General features: G+C 37.5%; 1 protein-coding gene across 1 annotated transcript in view; it reads right to left on the reverse strand.

Moving 5' to 3' along the window:
• Positions 1-11,403: 11,403 nt before the first annotated feature.
• The window catches only part of GALNT3 (polypeptide N-acetylgalactosaminyltransferase 3), a 45,020-nt gene continuing 38,205 nt past the window's right edge, over positions 11,404-18,218 (reverse strand). Inside the window, exons 10-11 of the mRNA XM_004577102.4 lie at positions 13,307-13,459; positions 11,404-12,484 (exon numbers count right to left, since the gene is read on the reverse strand). Of these exons, the coding sequence (XP_004577159.1) occupies positions 12,362-12,484; positions 13,307-13,459 (276 nt within the window). The 3' untranslated portion in view covers positions 11,404-12,361. The remainder of the gene's footprint in view (positions 12,485-13,306; positions 13,460-18,218) is intronic.

Genomic DNA, 18,218 nt, shown 5'->3' on the forward strand with positions numbered 1-18,218 from the left:
CACACACACAATCTCAGGTCTGAGCCACTTCACTAGTAAATCCTGTCATTGAAGGAGGAAATAATATTTATATCACATTGTTTTTCAGAAAATAAAGGTAGGGAAAATAACTTCCCAATATTTACATGAGACCAATATAAACTCAATCACGAAGTCTGAAAAAGCCTTTCAAGAAAATTCCAAATTAATGTTTTATGACAATAATCACAAAAGTCCCTAATACAATATTGGAAGTTTAAATAAATCAAAAATAGGTCATTGTAATTGAGGCTGTAGCTACAGAAACTAGGCAAGAACAGAAATAAAAGGCACCCATGTTAGAAAGGAAAAAGCATGGAAATCACTATGGTAATTCTTGAAATGAAGAAATACAGCTTGGCCATATGACCCAATAATTCCAAGTACTCAAGAGTACTAAAAACAGGTGTTCAAACAAAAACTTACACACAAATGTTTTTCTGTATGCACAACAGAGTTATTTAATAGCCATGAGGGGGAACAAGTGCGTGTGCTTCAGCTAACAGACGGATAGCCAAATGTCAGAGCCATTCAGGAAATATTACTTGACCAGAGAAGGAATGAAATTGTGCATACAGGATGAATGAGTCTGGAATACATTGTTTTTAAGTGAAATAAATCGGCTTCAGAATACCACCTACCATGATTCTTCTCATGCGGAATGTTCAGAATAGGGGAATCCACACAGAAAGAAGACTATCCATATCGAAGCCGAATAAATCTTTTAAATAAAGATCAATATTTTATTCCAGGTAGTTTATAATAGATATGATAGGTTGGTTTAACATACAAAAAGCAATGTATCTCATTGTATAAACAGAAAAGGATAAAAATCGTATCATCACCTCAGCTGAAGTAGAAAACATTTGAAAAAAAAATGAACACAAATTCATACTAAAAAAAAAAAAACTTTCAAACTGGGTATAAAAGGGAATATCTTTAATCTGGTAAATATAAATACTACAGCTAATACCACACTTAACAGCAAATGTGAATATTTTCTCCCTAGTGGCAGGAACATGCAAGGATGTATAGTCTCACATCATCTATTCATCATTGCAAGGGCAGTTCAGAAAATGTAACAAAGGATAAATATAAGCACAAATATTGGGGGACGGGAGGACGCCTGAACCCAAAAGTTTCAAACATTCTTACAAAGTTTGGCAATTTATACAACTGACTTCAAAACCCATTGAAAAATTATGAAAACTTTTCCTTTAACTGTAATTAACTATGTAAAGATTGTCAACAACAATACAATAAAAAGAAAAAAAATTAATAATTAAAAAAAAAAAAAAAAAAAAAAAAGAAAACCAATACAATGTAATGTTACCACAGAAAAGACATGTAAATTAACATGTAGAGTTAAAACTGAGCTAAATACGCTTTTACTTTTAAAATTTTTTGATGATTTATTGTCTTTATTTGGGGTTACAGAGAGAGGGAGACACACACACACCAAGAGACCTTCCATACGTTTCAGTCGACAAAGGGCTGATGTCTGAGGCAAGCAGAAGACAGGGACCAGGAGCTTCTTCTTGCATCTCCCACATGACTACTGGGACCCAGGTACCTGGGCCACCCTCTGCTGATTTCTCGGGTGTACTAGCAGGGAGCAAGATGGGACTGAAGCACTGCCCATGTGGGATGTCAGCACTGTAGGTGGCGCCTTTTTAACTCACTGCACCATAGTATTGGCCCAGATACAAATATTGTTATAGCAACAACAGAGTAAATACACTAATTAGTGCCAAAAGAGAAAATGTTCAAAATATAATTGTTTAAGTAGACAGCATTTCTATCTGATAATTCATCCATAATCATTTAAATATGCTTTCTTGAAAGCCTAAAGAAAGAGGTAACACAACCAACGTTACAGTTCACAAATCTTAGGATTTGTACTAAAGTCATTTGGGTAATTTAGTTGCTAGGTATCTGAATTCTTTCTGTCCATGAAATTTTCACCTCAAATGCAAACTTGAGCGTCATATATTGGCTTTCGTAGGCTCCACAGTCTCGAGAGTTCAGCCAATCTGTATCCTGACCAGATACTGACTTGGGAGCAAATGAGAAAGGAAAATAGACTCTATACAGTATAGAATACATTCTGGTAGTACAGTAACAATAACTGAGAGCTCAAAGCAGCAGAAAGGAGTCATGCAGTACCCAATGTAAGCAGCAGGCAATACAGGGCCAGGAGTAGGGGGCGTAAATTGTCTATCTGGTGGTTGGAGGCAGCAGAAGCAAGATTCTCACCAGTGGAGCTCTAGAGCACAGTCCAGGCTTCAAAGCTACACACTTTACTTCACCCTGCCTGCCCAGTTGTTTTTAGCTTTTTCTTCAATGTTCTAAATTACTCTGTGAACTACTCAATAATCTTTCAACAAACTCCTCTTCCAGACTTGGCAATCAGACATCTGGTGGAAAAATAATAAATGCAGTCTAACACAGAACAACAGATATAATGCTTCTCTTGGTTAAAAAAGATTTTATAAACAGACCCACAGAATGTGTTTGGACTTCAAAAAATAACTTTTTAAAAGTTTTAAAGGGAACAGATTTCATGTATCTCATATGCACAACCGTACAGATACAATTCCTAAAAAAACATCCTTCCCACCGTCCTTTCACCCTCCCTCAACCATTCTCCTTCCTTCATTTTTGTAAAAACATACTTTGAATTTACTTCACAATCACAGGTGTAATGAGCCATTAGCCATAATATTCAACAAATAAAAAGTAGACCACTGTTCTACAGAAGTGCTTTCGAAGTATTTTTATAACTGATGTTGTTTTAAAGGGGAAACACTCAAAACACTCACTGGAAAAATTACACATCTCCCATAACACTGTATACTATGGATGGCTAAGTTTTTACAGGAATGTTTCAAAATTGTATTCTTGAACAGAAACACCACTGTCATAACCAACTTCCAAGGGAACATGTTCGGCATGTGGCGGACATAGTCCTCAACGCATGTTTTGGAAGGTGTTGTCATTTTCTGTTCTGCTCTAAGTGCTTAGAAACTTACAAAGCATTCAATTTTTCTTGTCAATTGTGAATGTGATGGCCATAAGTTTTATTGAGTCTATTTTATATTCATTCAAAATTTCCACTTACATAATCCCTGCTTAGAGTTTCATGTGTCTATGCTATGTTAACTAGTACTTAAATTTTTGGGCGCCATTAACTTGGTGCTATAGGATTTTGTAAATAATCACACACTCTCATTGTCTTCTGAAGAAACAATGCATGTCATTTTTTTGTACCAAGCATTTTTAAAAATTATTTTGTAAAGATTTATTTATTTTTATTGCAAAGTCAGATATACAGAGAAGAGACCAGAGAGGAAGATGTTCCATCTGATGATTCACTCCCAAAGTGAACACAACAGCCAGAGCTGCGCCGACCCAAAGCCAGGAGCCTGGAGCCTCTTCTGGGTCTCCCATGCAGGTGCAGGGTCCCAAGGCTTTGGGCCATCTTAAACTGCTTTCCCAGGCCACAAGCAGGGAGCTGGATGGGAAGCAGGGCTGCCGGTCCATATGGGATGCCAGCACATTCAAGGCGAGGACTTCAGCCTCTAGGCCACTGCGCTGCACCCAAAAATTATTTTTTCAAAGAGTTACAGAGGGAGAAAGGATGAGACAAAAAAGAGGAGGGCTTCTATCTGCTACTTAACTCCCCTGTGACCAGTTAGGGCTGGGCCAGGTTGAAGCCCAGAGGTCATGAAACCCTGTGTTTTCTATGTGGGTGGCAGGGGTTCAAGTACTTGGTCCAACTCCTGCTGCTTTCCAAGACTCATTCACAGGGACCTTTGTGGAAATGGAAGATCTGGGACTTGAACCAGTGATGAAAAGGGATCCAGGCATCACAGGTACAGATTAATATGCTGCATCACATGCTGGCCTTGTATCAAGACTTTTCTATGGTTGATCTTCCACAGTTCAAGCAAAATCTATAGTTTGTGTTTCTATTTGATCATTTTTGCTCTTCATTCTTATTCATATCTCTTCCTATTTGGAATCCTTTCATTCTATATTTAATAAGCATTTGGAAAACCAAAGTTGGTTTATGTGAGAGATGTACTAAATTTCCCTAAATTGCAGTGTGTCGTAGAGTTCATTGCTTTGTATCATGCCAGCATGAAGATGACAATTTGAATCGTGATAAAAACACAGGCAGTGGTAAAGGTCATAAACAATCATGGTGATTCAGCTGCTTCGTGAAGAGTGGTTTCTTCTGAGAATGTGTTATTTGAGCTAAGAAATGAAATGTGAAAAGTATACTGTAATCAAGAGCATCTCGACAGAACGAAGAGACTGAAGCAAGAACAATTTTGACATACAGGGAACACATACAGCAGGCAACTGTGGGTCTCAGTACTGTGAGAGAACGATTGCTCCTAGATGAGGCAGGACAGGATCTCAGGGATCCAGTCGAAGGTTACAAAAGCAGGGAAACTATGTAGCTTTTATTTAAAAAAAAAAAAACAGCTAACAGGATGCTGTTTACAAATCAACTAAAGAAAAGTTGAGAACCCAGAGAAATTTGTAAAGAGACCATCTTGTCCCCATGGTGGTTTTACATGAGTATTGAATCAAGACAGAAGTTTGAAATGACATGTTGCCAAATAGGAGGAAGTTTCACAAATTTCAGAAATGAATTTATAATCAACTCTTTAAAATGCCACAGAGCTTAGGTAAATTCAGGCCTAAAAGAGGTTACTGGATTTAATGACTTGTAAATTTTTAGTAACTGAAGGTAAGGTGCAAGGTCATTGAAACATAAATGGAGGTTTCTCACCAAGAATAACAGTTTCTATTTTCCTTTGCTCTTCTCCAAAAACCTCCTGACAATGACAGCAGCTATAAAACAGATTCATAAACCCATAAGGAGTAAGAGTCGCACAAGTTAAATGACATTTTGAAGCAGGAAAGCAAAATAATTACTATGAGCAACCACAGGATGAACAAAAGTTAACGCAAAAGCAAGGATGACAGCAGATCAGGAACCAGGTTGCAGAACAGAACAAAGGACCAGGAAATCATGGCACCAGATGCTTCTGGGAGCGAAGGAAGAAGTTGGGTTGTAAAGGGGAGAACTGGCTATTAGCCCAACCAGTCCCCTCCACACTCAGGCACAGACTCACTGGAGAAACACAGGGCCTCTTTGTCACTGGATATCAATACAGGTCTTGACAGGGGTTTCTACTGAAAATGTACCCTGTAGTCCCTTCATCTAGGAACAACTGGGCTTAACTCCTCCAGGAAAGTTATTCTGAAAGATTCCTTTCTGGGAGAGAGCCTATTTTTTTTTTTCAGTGCAAGAATCCCAGTTATGCCTATCCCACACTGTAGAACTTTTCAATACATATTGGATGCCTGTTACAGAGTAGCAGTAATTTGAGAATCCCCAGATATTTCAGGAAAGCCTCTATTATGAAATACAGAGAATAACCATTAGAAAAAAAAAAAAAGGCAGCTTGGAAGAAAAAAAAGAACACTTACAGGACAGGCACATGGCATGGTAGCTACCTCAGTGCTTGGGATTCTTGCTTCCCATTCCAGAGGCTGGCAGTACTGGCTATTTCACTTCAGACCCTGTGTTAGGCTAACACACAGCCTAGGAGGCAGCACATGCTAGCTCCACTCGGACTGAAGTCTGCACTCCTGCTTCTGACTGGCCCAGCCTTGGCTGTACAGACATTTGGAGAGTAAACCAGTAAATGCAAGTTGTCTGTCCCACAAGTTATAATGAATAAATAAGTAAATAGGCTATTGGAAGCCATCATGTATAATAGAAAGATAAAAGAAAAATTGTAAGTAAAAGTTGTACACGACAAGCATTCTGAGAACGAGATGTATTCATAAAAACTACAAATGATGGAACTGAAGAACTCAGTAGAAATCTTAAGAGGACTACATGAAGAATATCTGAATATCTTTTGGAAAATAGAATAAACAAATACGTGCAGTATAAGTCAGCAAAGATGCTCTACTAAATATCTTAGATTAGTATATTGGGACCTGATATGATCAGATTTCCAGAAACTAAGAGACAAAACTCAGAAATATTTGGAAAATGCCCCAGAATTTAAACATGACTATGACACAAGTATGGTAACGTAAGATTGTGAATGAATGAATGTTCAGAACTTTGAGGCAAACAGATCTTTAAGTATTCAGGAAAGAGAAAAACTAAAACTAATAACAAAAGATCAAGAATACTGGAATTTTCAGCACTAGAATTTAAGAGAAATAAAGCAACACTTTCAAAGTTTAAAAAGGGATGTTCAGCTAAGGAATATATACAGTATATATTTATTCATATATTTATTAGAATAATTTTAAAAAGAAATATATACTGAATTATCATGCTAAGTTTGATAGAATAAAGGTTATCAGAAATAAAAATCAGAAAAAAATGTATGCAATCCTTTACCCCTTTACATAAATTGTACAATGATTTCCTCAAAATATGAAAAAAATTTATAAAGACCCAGAAGCCATGAAAACAGGAGACCTAATATGAGACAGAGGTATAAGAATATTTCCAAAATGATAGTAAATGTGTATTTGGGTACAAAAGTGGTAGATGTAAATAACTGTACTTTTGTATTTATTTATGATCTTCAACTTCAAAATCAGAGCCAGAGAGAGTTTGCTTTACTGCTCAAATGCCAGTAACAGCAGGGATGGGTCAGCTTCAAGCCAGGGGCTCAGAATGCTGTGTGGGTCTATCATGTAGGTGACAGGGAACTAAGCCCTTGAACCATCACCTGTTGCCATCAGAAGCACATAGAGAAAGCAAGATCAAATACAGGAGTCAGGACTTTGAACAGGGCTCCAGCACATGGTGTAGACATTGCAAATAATTTAATCCATTGCATCTCAATAGTCACAAAATAATCTAATTCATCCTCAATTTGGGTTTTCCAGGTAGACATGATGGAAAAATGAATACATGAACTGAGAGTAGAGGAGAGCTTACAGTGAGGAAATGTTGAAACCTCACATCTAGATAAGTAGAGAATAGAGGAAAGTGACAACACATAAGCTGAAAAATTTGTTAAAGGTCACAAAAAAGGTAGGAAAAGGATTTGGAGGGGGCCTAGAAAATAAAAAAAGTAGGATAGGAGATTGTGTGCTTGAGGGAAGCCAACTGATGGTCTTCAGATGCTGGATGGAGTCACTCCCCAGGAAAAAGAGGTGCCCATGAAGATGTCAGAAGTAGGAGGATAAAGAAAGAAAACCACGAATTTCAAAAACATGAGTAAACACTAGCAAAGTAGAAGCTGAGAATGAGAGCATGGGGAATGACTAACTTAGAGATATACAAAAAATATAGGAGCTGCCAGGCCATAGTGACAGGAATGGACTAGAAAGCCGCTGACTTCTAGTGGTACTTGAAGAAAAAGGGATGTAAACCCCATTGAAGGCCATCAGGATCATGCCAAACATCCTTAGAAGTAGCTTCAATGGAAGGAGTGTTCCTATTTGAAGTGTGGTTCCTGAGCTAGGAACCATGGTACCATCTGAAAGCTTGCCAGAAATACATCACCGCAGGCTGTACCTCAAGAATAATCAATCAGAATCTACCGGTGAAGAAGGCCCCAAGCTATTATTTCTTAATAAAGTTTAAGAAAAGTATTGCTTTGATTATTTCCCTGAAACATATAAACACCTCTGTTTTCCTCTTGGGTTCCTGGAAGCTGGCAGTGTACCCAAAAGAAGCTGCAGATGTGGACTGTCCTGGCATTGTCTTTCTCCAAAACATCAGCTATGACATGACATGACCATAATCTTCTTGAACAGACTATATTGTATATTACTAGTCACTGGTAATTAATATTTCTAAAACACAAAAAACATTTCAAATTACTTCTGAAAGCCAGAAAATGTCTTTTTTCTAGTGTTAACTGATTGACGGCTGAAGATTAGGAAAGCCACTTAGAAAACAGAAACTCGGGGCTGGTGCTGTGATTCAGCAAGACCTTCATCTGCAGTGCCAGCATCCCATAAAAATTCCAGTTCAAGTCCTGACTGCTCCACTTCTCATCCTGCTTCCTACTACTGTGCCTGGGAAACTTGCAGAAGATGGTCCAATCTCTGAGGCCTCTGCACCTATCTGGGGGACTCAGAAGAAGCTCCTGGCTTCAGCCTGACACAGTCCTGGCTGTTACAACCATTTGGGAAATAAATCAGCAAATGTAAAATACCTCTCTCTGCTTCTCTGTAACTCTTTCAAATAAATAAATTTTAAAAAATAGCCCCAAGGGCCTGATGCAGTGGCCTAGTGGCTAAAATCCTCACCTTACAGGTACCTGGATCCCATATGGGTGCCAGTTTGTGTCCCAATTGTGGCACTTCCCATCAGCTCTCTGCTTGTATCCTGGGAAAGCAGAAGAGGATGGCAGAAAGCCTTGGGTCCCTGCACCTAAATGGGAGACCTGGAAGAAGCTCCTAGCTCCTGATTTCAGACTGGCTCAGCTCCAGACACTGCAGTCATTTGGGGACTGAACCAGTGGATAATCTGTCTCTCCTTCTCTTTGTAAAGTCTGCCTTTCCAATTATAATCAATTAAAAAAAACCCAAAACAGGAACTCATAAGACACATCAAATATTTTAACCTACAATACACATTACATACACATATATACACTGGCATGCATATTAATTCTTCTACAGTACTTCTCTGAGTATTAACTGGTTTCTGACAGTTCTACAACATCTTTCCTATGCAAACCACACTAAGAATGGATTGCTTTGATATTTATTTTTGCTATGCTGAAGTGAAATAAGGCAATTTGAATGCAGAATCTTTGTTTTGCTTTCCTTATCTTTTACCATTCTCATCCATCCAAGCCTTAGCATTGTTTTTTAAAGATTTATTTTATTTTATTATTGCAAAGTCGGATATTCAGAGAGGAGGAGAGACAGAGAAGATCTTCTGTCCGATGATTCACTCCCCAAGTGACTGCAACGGCCGGTGCTGCGCCAATCCGAAGCCAGGAGCCAGGAACTTCTTCCAAATCTCCCAGAGGCCTTTGCATTTGCCAGGCCCCAAGCCTTAGCATTTTTTAAATGTTTTTTTTTTTTTTCACTTCTTTAAGAAATTATCTTTAGGGCCCGGCGCAGTAGCCAAGCAGCTAAAGTCCTCGCCTTGCACACACTGGGATCCCACATTGACGCTGGTTCTAATCCTGGCTGCCCCGCTTTCCATCCAGCTCCCTGCTTGTGGCCTAGGAAAGCAGTTGAGGATGGCCCAAAGCCTTAGGATCCTACATCCACATGGAAGACCAGGAAGAGGCTCCTGGCTCATCGGCTCAGCTCCAGCCATTGTGGTCACTTGGGGAGTGAATCATCAGACGTAACATCTTTCTCTCTGTCTCTCCTCCTCTCTATTTGACTTTCTAATTAAAAATATATACAGATATGGAATTATTTCTGAGAAAACAAAGAGAAGTTCTTTTTTTTACATATTTATTTTTTTAAATTGGAAAGTCAGACATAGAGAAGGAGAGACAGAAAGGAAGATTTTCTGTCTACTGATCCACTCCCCAAGCAACTGTAATGGTGAAAGCTGCACTGATCCAAAGCCAGGAGCCAGGAGCTTCTTCTGGGTCTCCCATGCACATGCAGGGCCACAAGGGTTTGGGCCATCCTCAACTGCTTTCCCAGGCCACAGGAAGGGAGCTCAATGGGAAGCAGAGCAAGTAGGATTAGAACCGGTGCCCATATGGGACCCTGGCACATGCAAGCCAAGGACTTTTGCCGCTAAGCTACTGCGCCGGGCCCCAATTCCCTATATTTTTGTGCTTGCCATTTTGATGGTTTCCTTACTATTAACTAAATTGTCTATTAACAGTAAAATCATCCTCTGCTAACATAGGGTGTTAATAAAATTCATCATCATTGGTAATGGGTATTTTTATCCCATTTCTTGCTTCCTCCTGTCATTGATTGTACAGTCATGACTCAGGTTTCAATGAACTGGACTGTTGTGCTGACCCCAGCAGGGATAGCAGTACAAGTCGTCAGCCCAGGGCCCTCAGGTCTGGAGTCTTTGGCGTGAAGGCAACATGCCAGGTCTTCTGTAGCAACTAGACCATTCACTACAGCAGCTTCAAATTGAGCAAAAATATCACAATTTCATGCCTGAATGCATTCATCTCTCTCATGTGGAAAGCTGCCAGACTCCATAAATACCACCCTGTTAGTACTGTTTCAAAACTCAGACATTTCAGGCACTGCTCACCCTCATGGGTCACTCTGTAATAAAATTATTTGTAAGATACTTCTGCAACAGCCTGAAGTGCCCATAATCAGCAGAGCAGGAACTGTTCTGTGAATGCATTTTACTCAATGATAATAAATCAACCTAATCTAAATATGAAGTGTCTTCAACAGGTTTTTAAAAATGTATATTATAAAAAATCTATAAATATGACTTCTCAAAGCTTTTACATCCAAGTAACTTCATCCTTTAGTTACATTTTCCATGAACTTTAGATTTCAGTGATGACAACATGATTTAAACATGCAGGGCCATCAGGTTTTTAAAAATTCACTTATAATACTTATTAGAGAAGTTTTTCTTTTGTTTTTAGAGAGCTAACAAGCTCTAAAGTATTTGCTCATGGATTTCAAAGTTTCAACTTGAGCAGAAATCAAACAAGGAAGTACTATATTTAATAATACATATTAGTATTAGCTATAGCAATGGAAAATGTCTTGTTCAATATGAATAGTGACCTGTTATCTGCATCAGAAATATAATATCTCACATTCGTGATTTCAAAAATGTTTTTCTTTCTGCTTCATGAGACACACCTCAAAGGCACTGACAAATTTTACTTTTTCCCATAACTTGATACAAAATAGGTACACAATGATTGTGAATTGAATTGAAATAAAAGTTGCAATTGTAATTCATTAGAAAGCGAGTCTTTCAATATAACTTCAAAGTTACAGTGAGAAGATTGAGTTAATAAAATTTCCTTATGAACAACTGAGGTACTGTCGAATTTAAAATATGAAGTCAATAATATCTTACTTCTGGAATAAAAATACAAGAGACCTATATGTAAAATGACCAAAAAGTTAGTTTTCCTAAGCAAACTTTTTAAAAAGTTTTTAAAAAAGTTTTTAAAAAGTTATCAAATGCTCAGTTATTAGAAATTAGTACAAAAATTTCTAAACATAAAATTAAATCTTCTCTTTTCCTTAATTTTTATTCTACCATATTTAGCATTTGAATTTTACTTAAGAACTACCAAGTGGTTCTATAATTGCTTAAAACTGAATATAAATTTCATGCGTGCCCCACTTAATATCAATCATAGATTTCACGCAAGAGGGAAAAAGTTAATCAGATGATTCTACTAGTGTTCAAGACTTTATTTTTTTTTCATATAGATAAAAATAAGGCTTTTAGGTGGAAAAAATCCATTACCAAGACAATCAATAATCAAATCAATAACAGATAAAATTTAGCTTTGAGTCAAGTATTGTGCAATTGAAATCTAATATCACAAACATTCAACATTAGTGAATTTCAGTCAGGAAAAAAAAAGACTAGTAAAAAAGAAAAGGATCCCTTTCAACAGATGGTCATTTATTAAGCCTTTTTTTGTTTTGCTTTTAGTTGTGCTGAAAAGACATCCAGTATAGACACTTCAGAAAATTCTTTGAGGAAGACTTAAGCATATTAAGTAGTGTGAGCTTTAGAGTAAAAAGCATTTTAGAATTTGCCAAGAAGTGTTAAAATATATTTGCTCCTATCCAATTTCTTGTTTAAGGAAACATTTGACAGACAAATAAATAAAAGACGAAAGTGTTTACTTGCATTTAAAAATAAGAAATTCTAGATCTATAAAAAATTTCCTGGTTTGTATACAAAGGCCAATGTTTTGCCTTCATTGATCCACTTCAATGTAATTAAAAAAATACAATATCAAATATTTCTCCCACTCCCCACAAAAAACTAGAGAAAATATTTAAAAGTGTAAGCATGTGAATATAGCTATGTATAACCTCAAATGCACAAAACACACACATATCACTTTACTTAAAAAATGATTCTTCATACTGTAAACATCTCTTCTATAGCTGGACACTTAGATGGTCTTTGGTATTACTAGTTATTGTGCTTTCAAACAGAAATTTACTGAACTTCTGTAGCAGAGCTACAAAGACATTTTAGATATAAATAAGAAAAATGCACTTGGAATAAGTTACGATTAGCTGCTTTTGCATAATTTTCAAAAACTACAGTGTATGCCTTGTCACAGTCTTATGAGAAAGAACATTTCTATTCCAACTCCTCAATTTTAAGGAACACTTAATTGTTTTGGTTAAAGATCCATTTTTGGAGTAGATCTGATGGATTGCATTGCACTAAGTTTGGATGTTCTCCATTTGCTGAAAGGCACATTTCAAAGTGTGGATTATACAGAAGTTGATCCTAGAATAAAAGGAAACAGATATTGAGTTTCAAGACTCATATTTGAGTGCTAAGTGGCTCCATCAAAGCTAAAGAAAGACTTGGGTATTAAGTATACACCATTCTTACCAGGAAGTCTTTTGGATATGAACTATTTCTCATAGAATCTGGTGGGTCTCTGGTGCAAGCACTTCTTTTTAAGTCAGTACTATTTGATTTACAATAAAGCATTGCATAAATGGAGAAAAATATTACTAAGCCAAGCCTCAATTAAATTTTTAAACAAGAAGCCCTTTAAAAATCTCAATTATAGCAACCATTCTTACAGCATTCTAGTACTACACAAAACAATTTTCAAGTAAGAATTGCCATGAACCTGCTACCCCTTAAAACATGTGCTTAAAAACATGTATTATGTCATGTATTCTCTTAACTCTAGATTCATGAAAAAGTACTAAGATAAGAAATAGTCTCTTTAAGTAAGAAACAACTAATGCTTCCACCCCCCACTCTGCCAGGGGATAAATGTGACTATTGTTAACAGCATTGTAAGAAGCTCATAAAAGTAAAAAATAAACAGCAATTATTTATAATTCATGGGAGGATTGATTTGTATAAACCATGCTTCAAACCATGTATATTCATCATTATTTTGTTCCAAAGGTACTTAATTCATAGATATATTCTCTAATATCAATAGACACACAGAATAATTAAGTTAATAAAGGCTGAGAAATTCTAAGAAATAGCATTCATGGACTATATGAAATGGGCCTTCTCAGATCAACAATTATAGTTCATTACAATAATTAAATAAAAAGGTTAACTGAGTACAAGAGGTACCTTTTGGATCTCCCAGATCTGTTCTCCTGTGACAACTGTGTTGTGCCCTTTGTAGGTGCAGGCCTTCAGCTGAAGGAGACTTTGAGTGGCATGAAGGCATAATTCCTTCTGAATGTTGTGCCGGATTTCATTTTGGGCAGAGTATTCAAAGTACTGTGGAAGAAAGAGTGTTACTACGGACAAAACAGCAATACAATATGCTTCATCGTAAAACAGGAAAATAGCAATGAATTCATGATTGCTTCAACAGAATAATACCATAAGAGCAGTTACTAGAAACACAAATGGAGATTTTATGACAGAACGTGCTGTGGTCCTACTTCAGCTAACTACTTTTAGGTAGCTATTTAAAAAGTTATTGTCTTTCTTACTGTACCAGATTCCAGAAACTATTAAGTAAAATGGAGGCTGGCATAATCACAACACAAAAATGGGCTTAAGAGCTGGCAGAAAGGACATTAACTACCTTTTCTCACAAGCATTCTCTCTTGCAGCAAGTGTTTAGCAGTAAAGATGCATGTTAAAACACTGTATCTGACATCAGGGTATCTGGCTTTGATAGTGGTTTCAGCTCCCAACTCCACTTTTCTGCTAACACAGACCCACATGGGAGGTACTGATGAGGGCACAAGTTGCTGCGTTCCTACCACCAATGTGGCAGACCTGGACAAAGTTCCACATTCATGGCTTTGGCTCACTCTTGTCTGAGCACCAAGAGATATTTGGGGATTTAACTAACAAATAGGAGCATGCTCTCTCCTCTTTCTCAGATAATTAAATCTTGAAAATCAAGAATAGAAGTTTGGCTACAGGGAAAAAAGTTCCCTCTCACTCTTTTCAATTAAAGGCAGTTTCATTATACTAGGAACTATTAGATTTTTTTCCCAAGCTCAAATTTTTCACCTATAAAATTTAACAGTTCTTACTTCACATGAGGATAAGTGGTTACAAGTTCACAGTAAGCACTCAGGTACATTTAAGCTATTGTTACTTGTAGGAATGCTTTTCTCCCCTCACAGAGTCAAAAATTTCTTTCTTAGTTTTATGGAATTTCTTTCTCAGATGTTTCCATTTTATATTTTCTTAGTACTTTATCTTCACTACTTCCAATTTACCTTCAAATTCTGTTCCTAACATCCAGTAATCCAATCTGTTGCCAGTTTTTATAGCATTGGATTGATGGGCTAGTGTCTTTGCTACAATAAAGCCCATATGCCTTAGATAGTACAGAAAACTTCCCAGTTCAATTTAATATAAATCACTGTCCAAGTCATACACTATACTCTTCACAACACACAATCTATGCAGAATGTCTCTATCTATACCTCAAAGGCTCTTCTACAGTCTGAGTTCTGGCCAGAATACTCTTCTGATTCTTTTAGCTGCTGAACTCTTTTATACCCCTTAAAAGCCACCTTAAATATCATCTTCCTTATTCAGCATTCCTTGAATGTGTCCTACATTCCAACATTGCATCTTACTCATGGCTTTTGTAGCACATCAGAGATAACTTTCATAGCATTCGGTTAGAACTCCATGTAAAGCTGTGTAGCTCCCCAAGAGTCAGATAGTGCATCTATTAATGATACACATTACAAATAGAATATTTTATAATTTTCACAGACCGAACATGAAATAAGTTAGCATAATTTATTTTAAATCAGAAAATCATTAACATCAGCACCAATATTTACTGAATCATAATTACATAGTAGGGTTACAGTGTATCAAACCTTTTTATTTTCTTTTACAGTAGGCACTTAACAAACAGTGGAATTAACAGACCTACATAGCCTCAGTTCCTCCTAGTCTTTGCTCTCGTACCTAAATTATCGTCTCTCACAAAAAACACACTGTAGCTCCTCAGATGGAAACACTGATAAATAGGTTTAAATGATTAAAACATTACTCTAACTACATCTACCTAAAAAGATAACCTTAACATTTCAAAGACACTAAGAAATGCTGTGTAGTATTTTACCTCCCTATTATCAAAAAGTCATTAAAATGGGAATCATGAAGAGTGGAAAATAGCTGAAGATATTTGGGTAACAAAAAATACATGTGCAGCTAAGTATATGAGAGTATTGGGCAAACCTGTAATTTAGATGCAGGGCAAATATCTGGGAAGATAAAGTGGATGAAGTAAAAGTGTCATAAACCTACAATGATTTAAACTACACTGCATAGTACATCAGCCAATTTTGAAGTACAATGAAGATACATATTTTTCCTTAGGGTATACAGATAATTTTACAATGGGGTTTGGTGCCACAAAAATGCCATCTAATCCAAACAGTTAGATGGGAATGATGAGAAGATGATATCTCAAAATTTTCTAACTCAAGGAAATGAAGTTTCAAAGTAATTTCAGTTCAATTTTCAATTTAAAATAACATCACATGGAGAGAAAGAGAGGGCTGAAGTTGTACCACAGATTAAGTGCTGTTTGTGATGCCAGCTCTCACACAGGAGCACATATTTAATTTCAAGCTGCTTTGCTTCCATCTAGTTCCCTGTTGAGGCACCTGAGAAAGTAGTCAGTTACGGCCCAGGTCTGTGGCCCTGCAGCTCACGTGAGAAGGAGCTCCTGGCTCCTATTTTCAGTTTGGGCCAGGCCTGACTATTGCAACCACATGGAGAGCGAACCAGTAGCTGCAAGACTTCACTCCTCTGTCTCCCTGGCCACTTCTCTGTGGCTCTGTCTTTCAAATAAACTAACAAATCTTTAAAAAATAAATAAGTAAAATAGGAGCTGGAGCTGTGATATATAAATTAGAGTGGTGCCAGCATCCTATTAGGGTACTGGTTCAAGTTCTACATGCATTACTTTTGATCCAGTTCACTGCTAATGTGCCTGGAAAAGCAGTGGAAGATGGCTCACGTGCTTGGGCCTCTGCACGTCAGGTGGAGGGGTTTGTGGGGAGGTGGGGGAAGTACTGGCTCCTGGCTTCAGCCTGTCCTAGCTCCGGTCACTACAGCTATTTGGGGCATGAGTCAGCAAATGGAAGATATCCTTCTCTTCCTCCCTTCCTCCCTCTCTGCCTCCCCATAACTCTTTCAAATAAATAAAACAAATCATAAACAAAAAGAAAGCAAAATACAATCAATGATTGTGCTGGGGTGACAGAAGAATCATTTTAAAACTTAAAGCAGACATTATTCTTCTGATCAAAAGGCTCTTACCCAACTCATAATTAAATCCAAATGTCTTAATGGAGACAACAAGATCCTGAAAAGCCAAGTCTCTTATGCTGCCTGTGAACTCACTTCCTGCCCCACTTTGCCTGGTCCATTTTGCTGAGGTCACACTGGCTTTCTACTTTCTCTATATTCTTGTCTCCCGCCTCCACCTTGCCCATCAGGCCTCCAACACAAGCGTCTCCTCATTCCTCTCCCAATGCATTCAGGCCCCCTTTAGGTCACCTTCCCAGAAAGGTCTTCCCGAACCTCTAAAACTAGCCACCAACCACACCCTTCCATCTCCCCACATTTCATATCTATTTTTTCCCTTCCTGTGGAACAGAAGCTCCACAGCATCAGTGCCTTTGTGCTTTACTCTGTTACAGTACAGTCTCTATCCAAAAAGATGCTGAATGAATATCCTTTTCCATTTCCAGATGTCTAAGAGACACCTATTTTTGCTTGTAACTTAAAAGTAATTTTAGGCATCGATCAAAACATTTTATGGTAATGACAGAGGAAAAACAGAAAAAAAATATACAATATATTGTCAATTTTCATTAAAAAATATTAGAGAATGGGCCTAGCGGTGTGGCCTAGCAGCTAAAGTCCTCGCCTTGAAAGCCCCGGGATCCCATATGGGCGCCGGTTCTAATCCCGGCAGCTCCACTTCCCATCCAGCTCCCTGCTTGTGGCCTGGGAAAGCAGTCGAGGACGGCCCAATGCATTGGGACACTGCACCCGCGTGGGAGACCCGGAGGAGGTTCCAGGTGCCCGGCTTCGGATCGGCGCGCACCGGCCGTTGCAGCTCACTTGGGGAGTGAATCATCGGACAGAAGATATTTCTCTCTATCTCTCCTCCTCTCTGTATATCTGCTTTTTAATAAAATAAATCTTTAAAAAAATATATTAGAAAAGCCTGAAATTTATGAGTATTTACATTTAATGCCAAATTCTTACAAATGAGAAAATATTTTTTTAAGATTATTTTTTGTTTGTTTTTATTGGAAAGTCAGATATTCAGAGAAAAGGAGAGAAAGATCTTTCGTTCTTTGATTCACTCGCCAAGAGGCTGCAAATGGACAGAGCTGCGCTGATCCAAAGCCAGAAGCCAAGAGCTTTTTCTGCATTTCCCATGCGGGAGCAGGGTCCCAAGGCTTTGGGCCATCCTCCACTGTTTTCCCAGGCCACAAACAGGGAGCATATGGGAAGTGGGATGGCCTGGATTAGAACCCAGCATCCATATGGGATCCTTTACATGCAAGCAAGGACATGCAAGCAGCTAGGCTACTGCACCAGGCCTGAGGGAATATTTTCCTTTGCTCAAAACCATAATTGCTACCAATATAATGCAATGTTATTTCTAAAAAGCTACAGTTGTTTATATAACTATTTTTCCTAACAGATATTTAAAATGCATACTCATATTTACGTTCACACACATATGTACAGATATGTATATATATGTATAAGTAAATATTCATATATGTGTATCCACATATGAAAGTATATTTATATCTGTATCTTACTTCAGAGGTTGATCATAAAATATGATTTTCTAGAAAGATTAGGAGACTAAGCTGTTTGAACACAGCAAACAGTCCCTGTAAAGGTCAGTGAATTTGTTAAATGAACAAATAAAAAAATATGCTTGAATCCTTCCTGTATTTACTTGCAAAAGTAAAAAAAAAGGAAAGCAATTTTAAAATCAGAAACTTACTTAATATAC

Source organism: Ochotona princeps, chromosome 5, assembly GCF_030435755.1.
Source record: "Ochotona princeps isolate mOchPri1 chromosome 5, mOchPri1.hap1, whole genome shotgun sequence".
NCBI lineage: Eukaryota > Metazoa > Chordata > Mammalia > Lagomorpha > Ochotonidae > Ochotona > Ochotona princeps.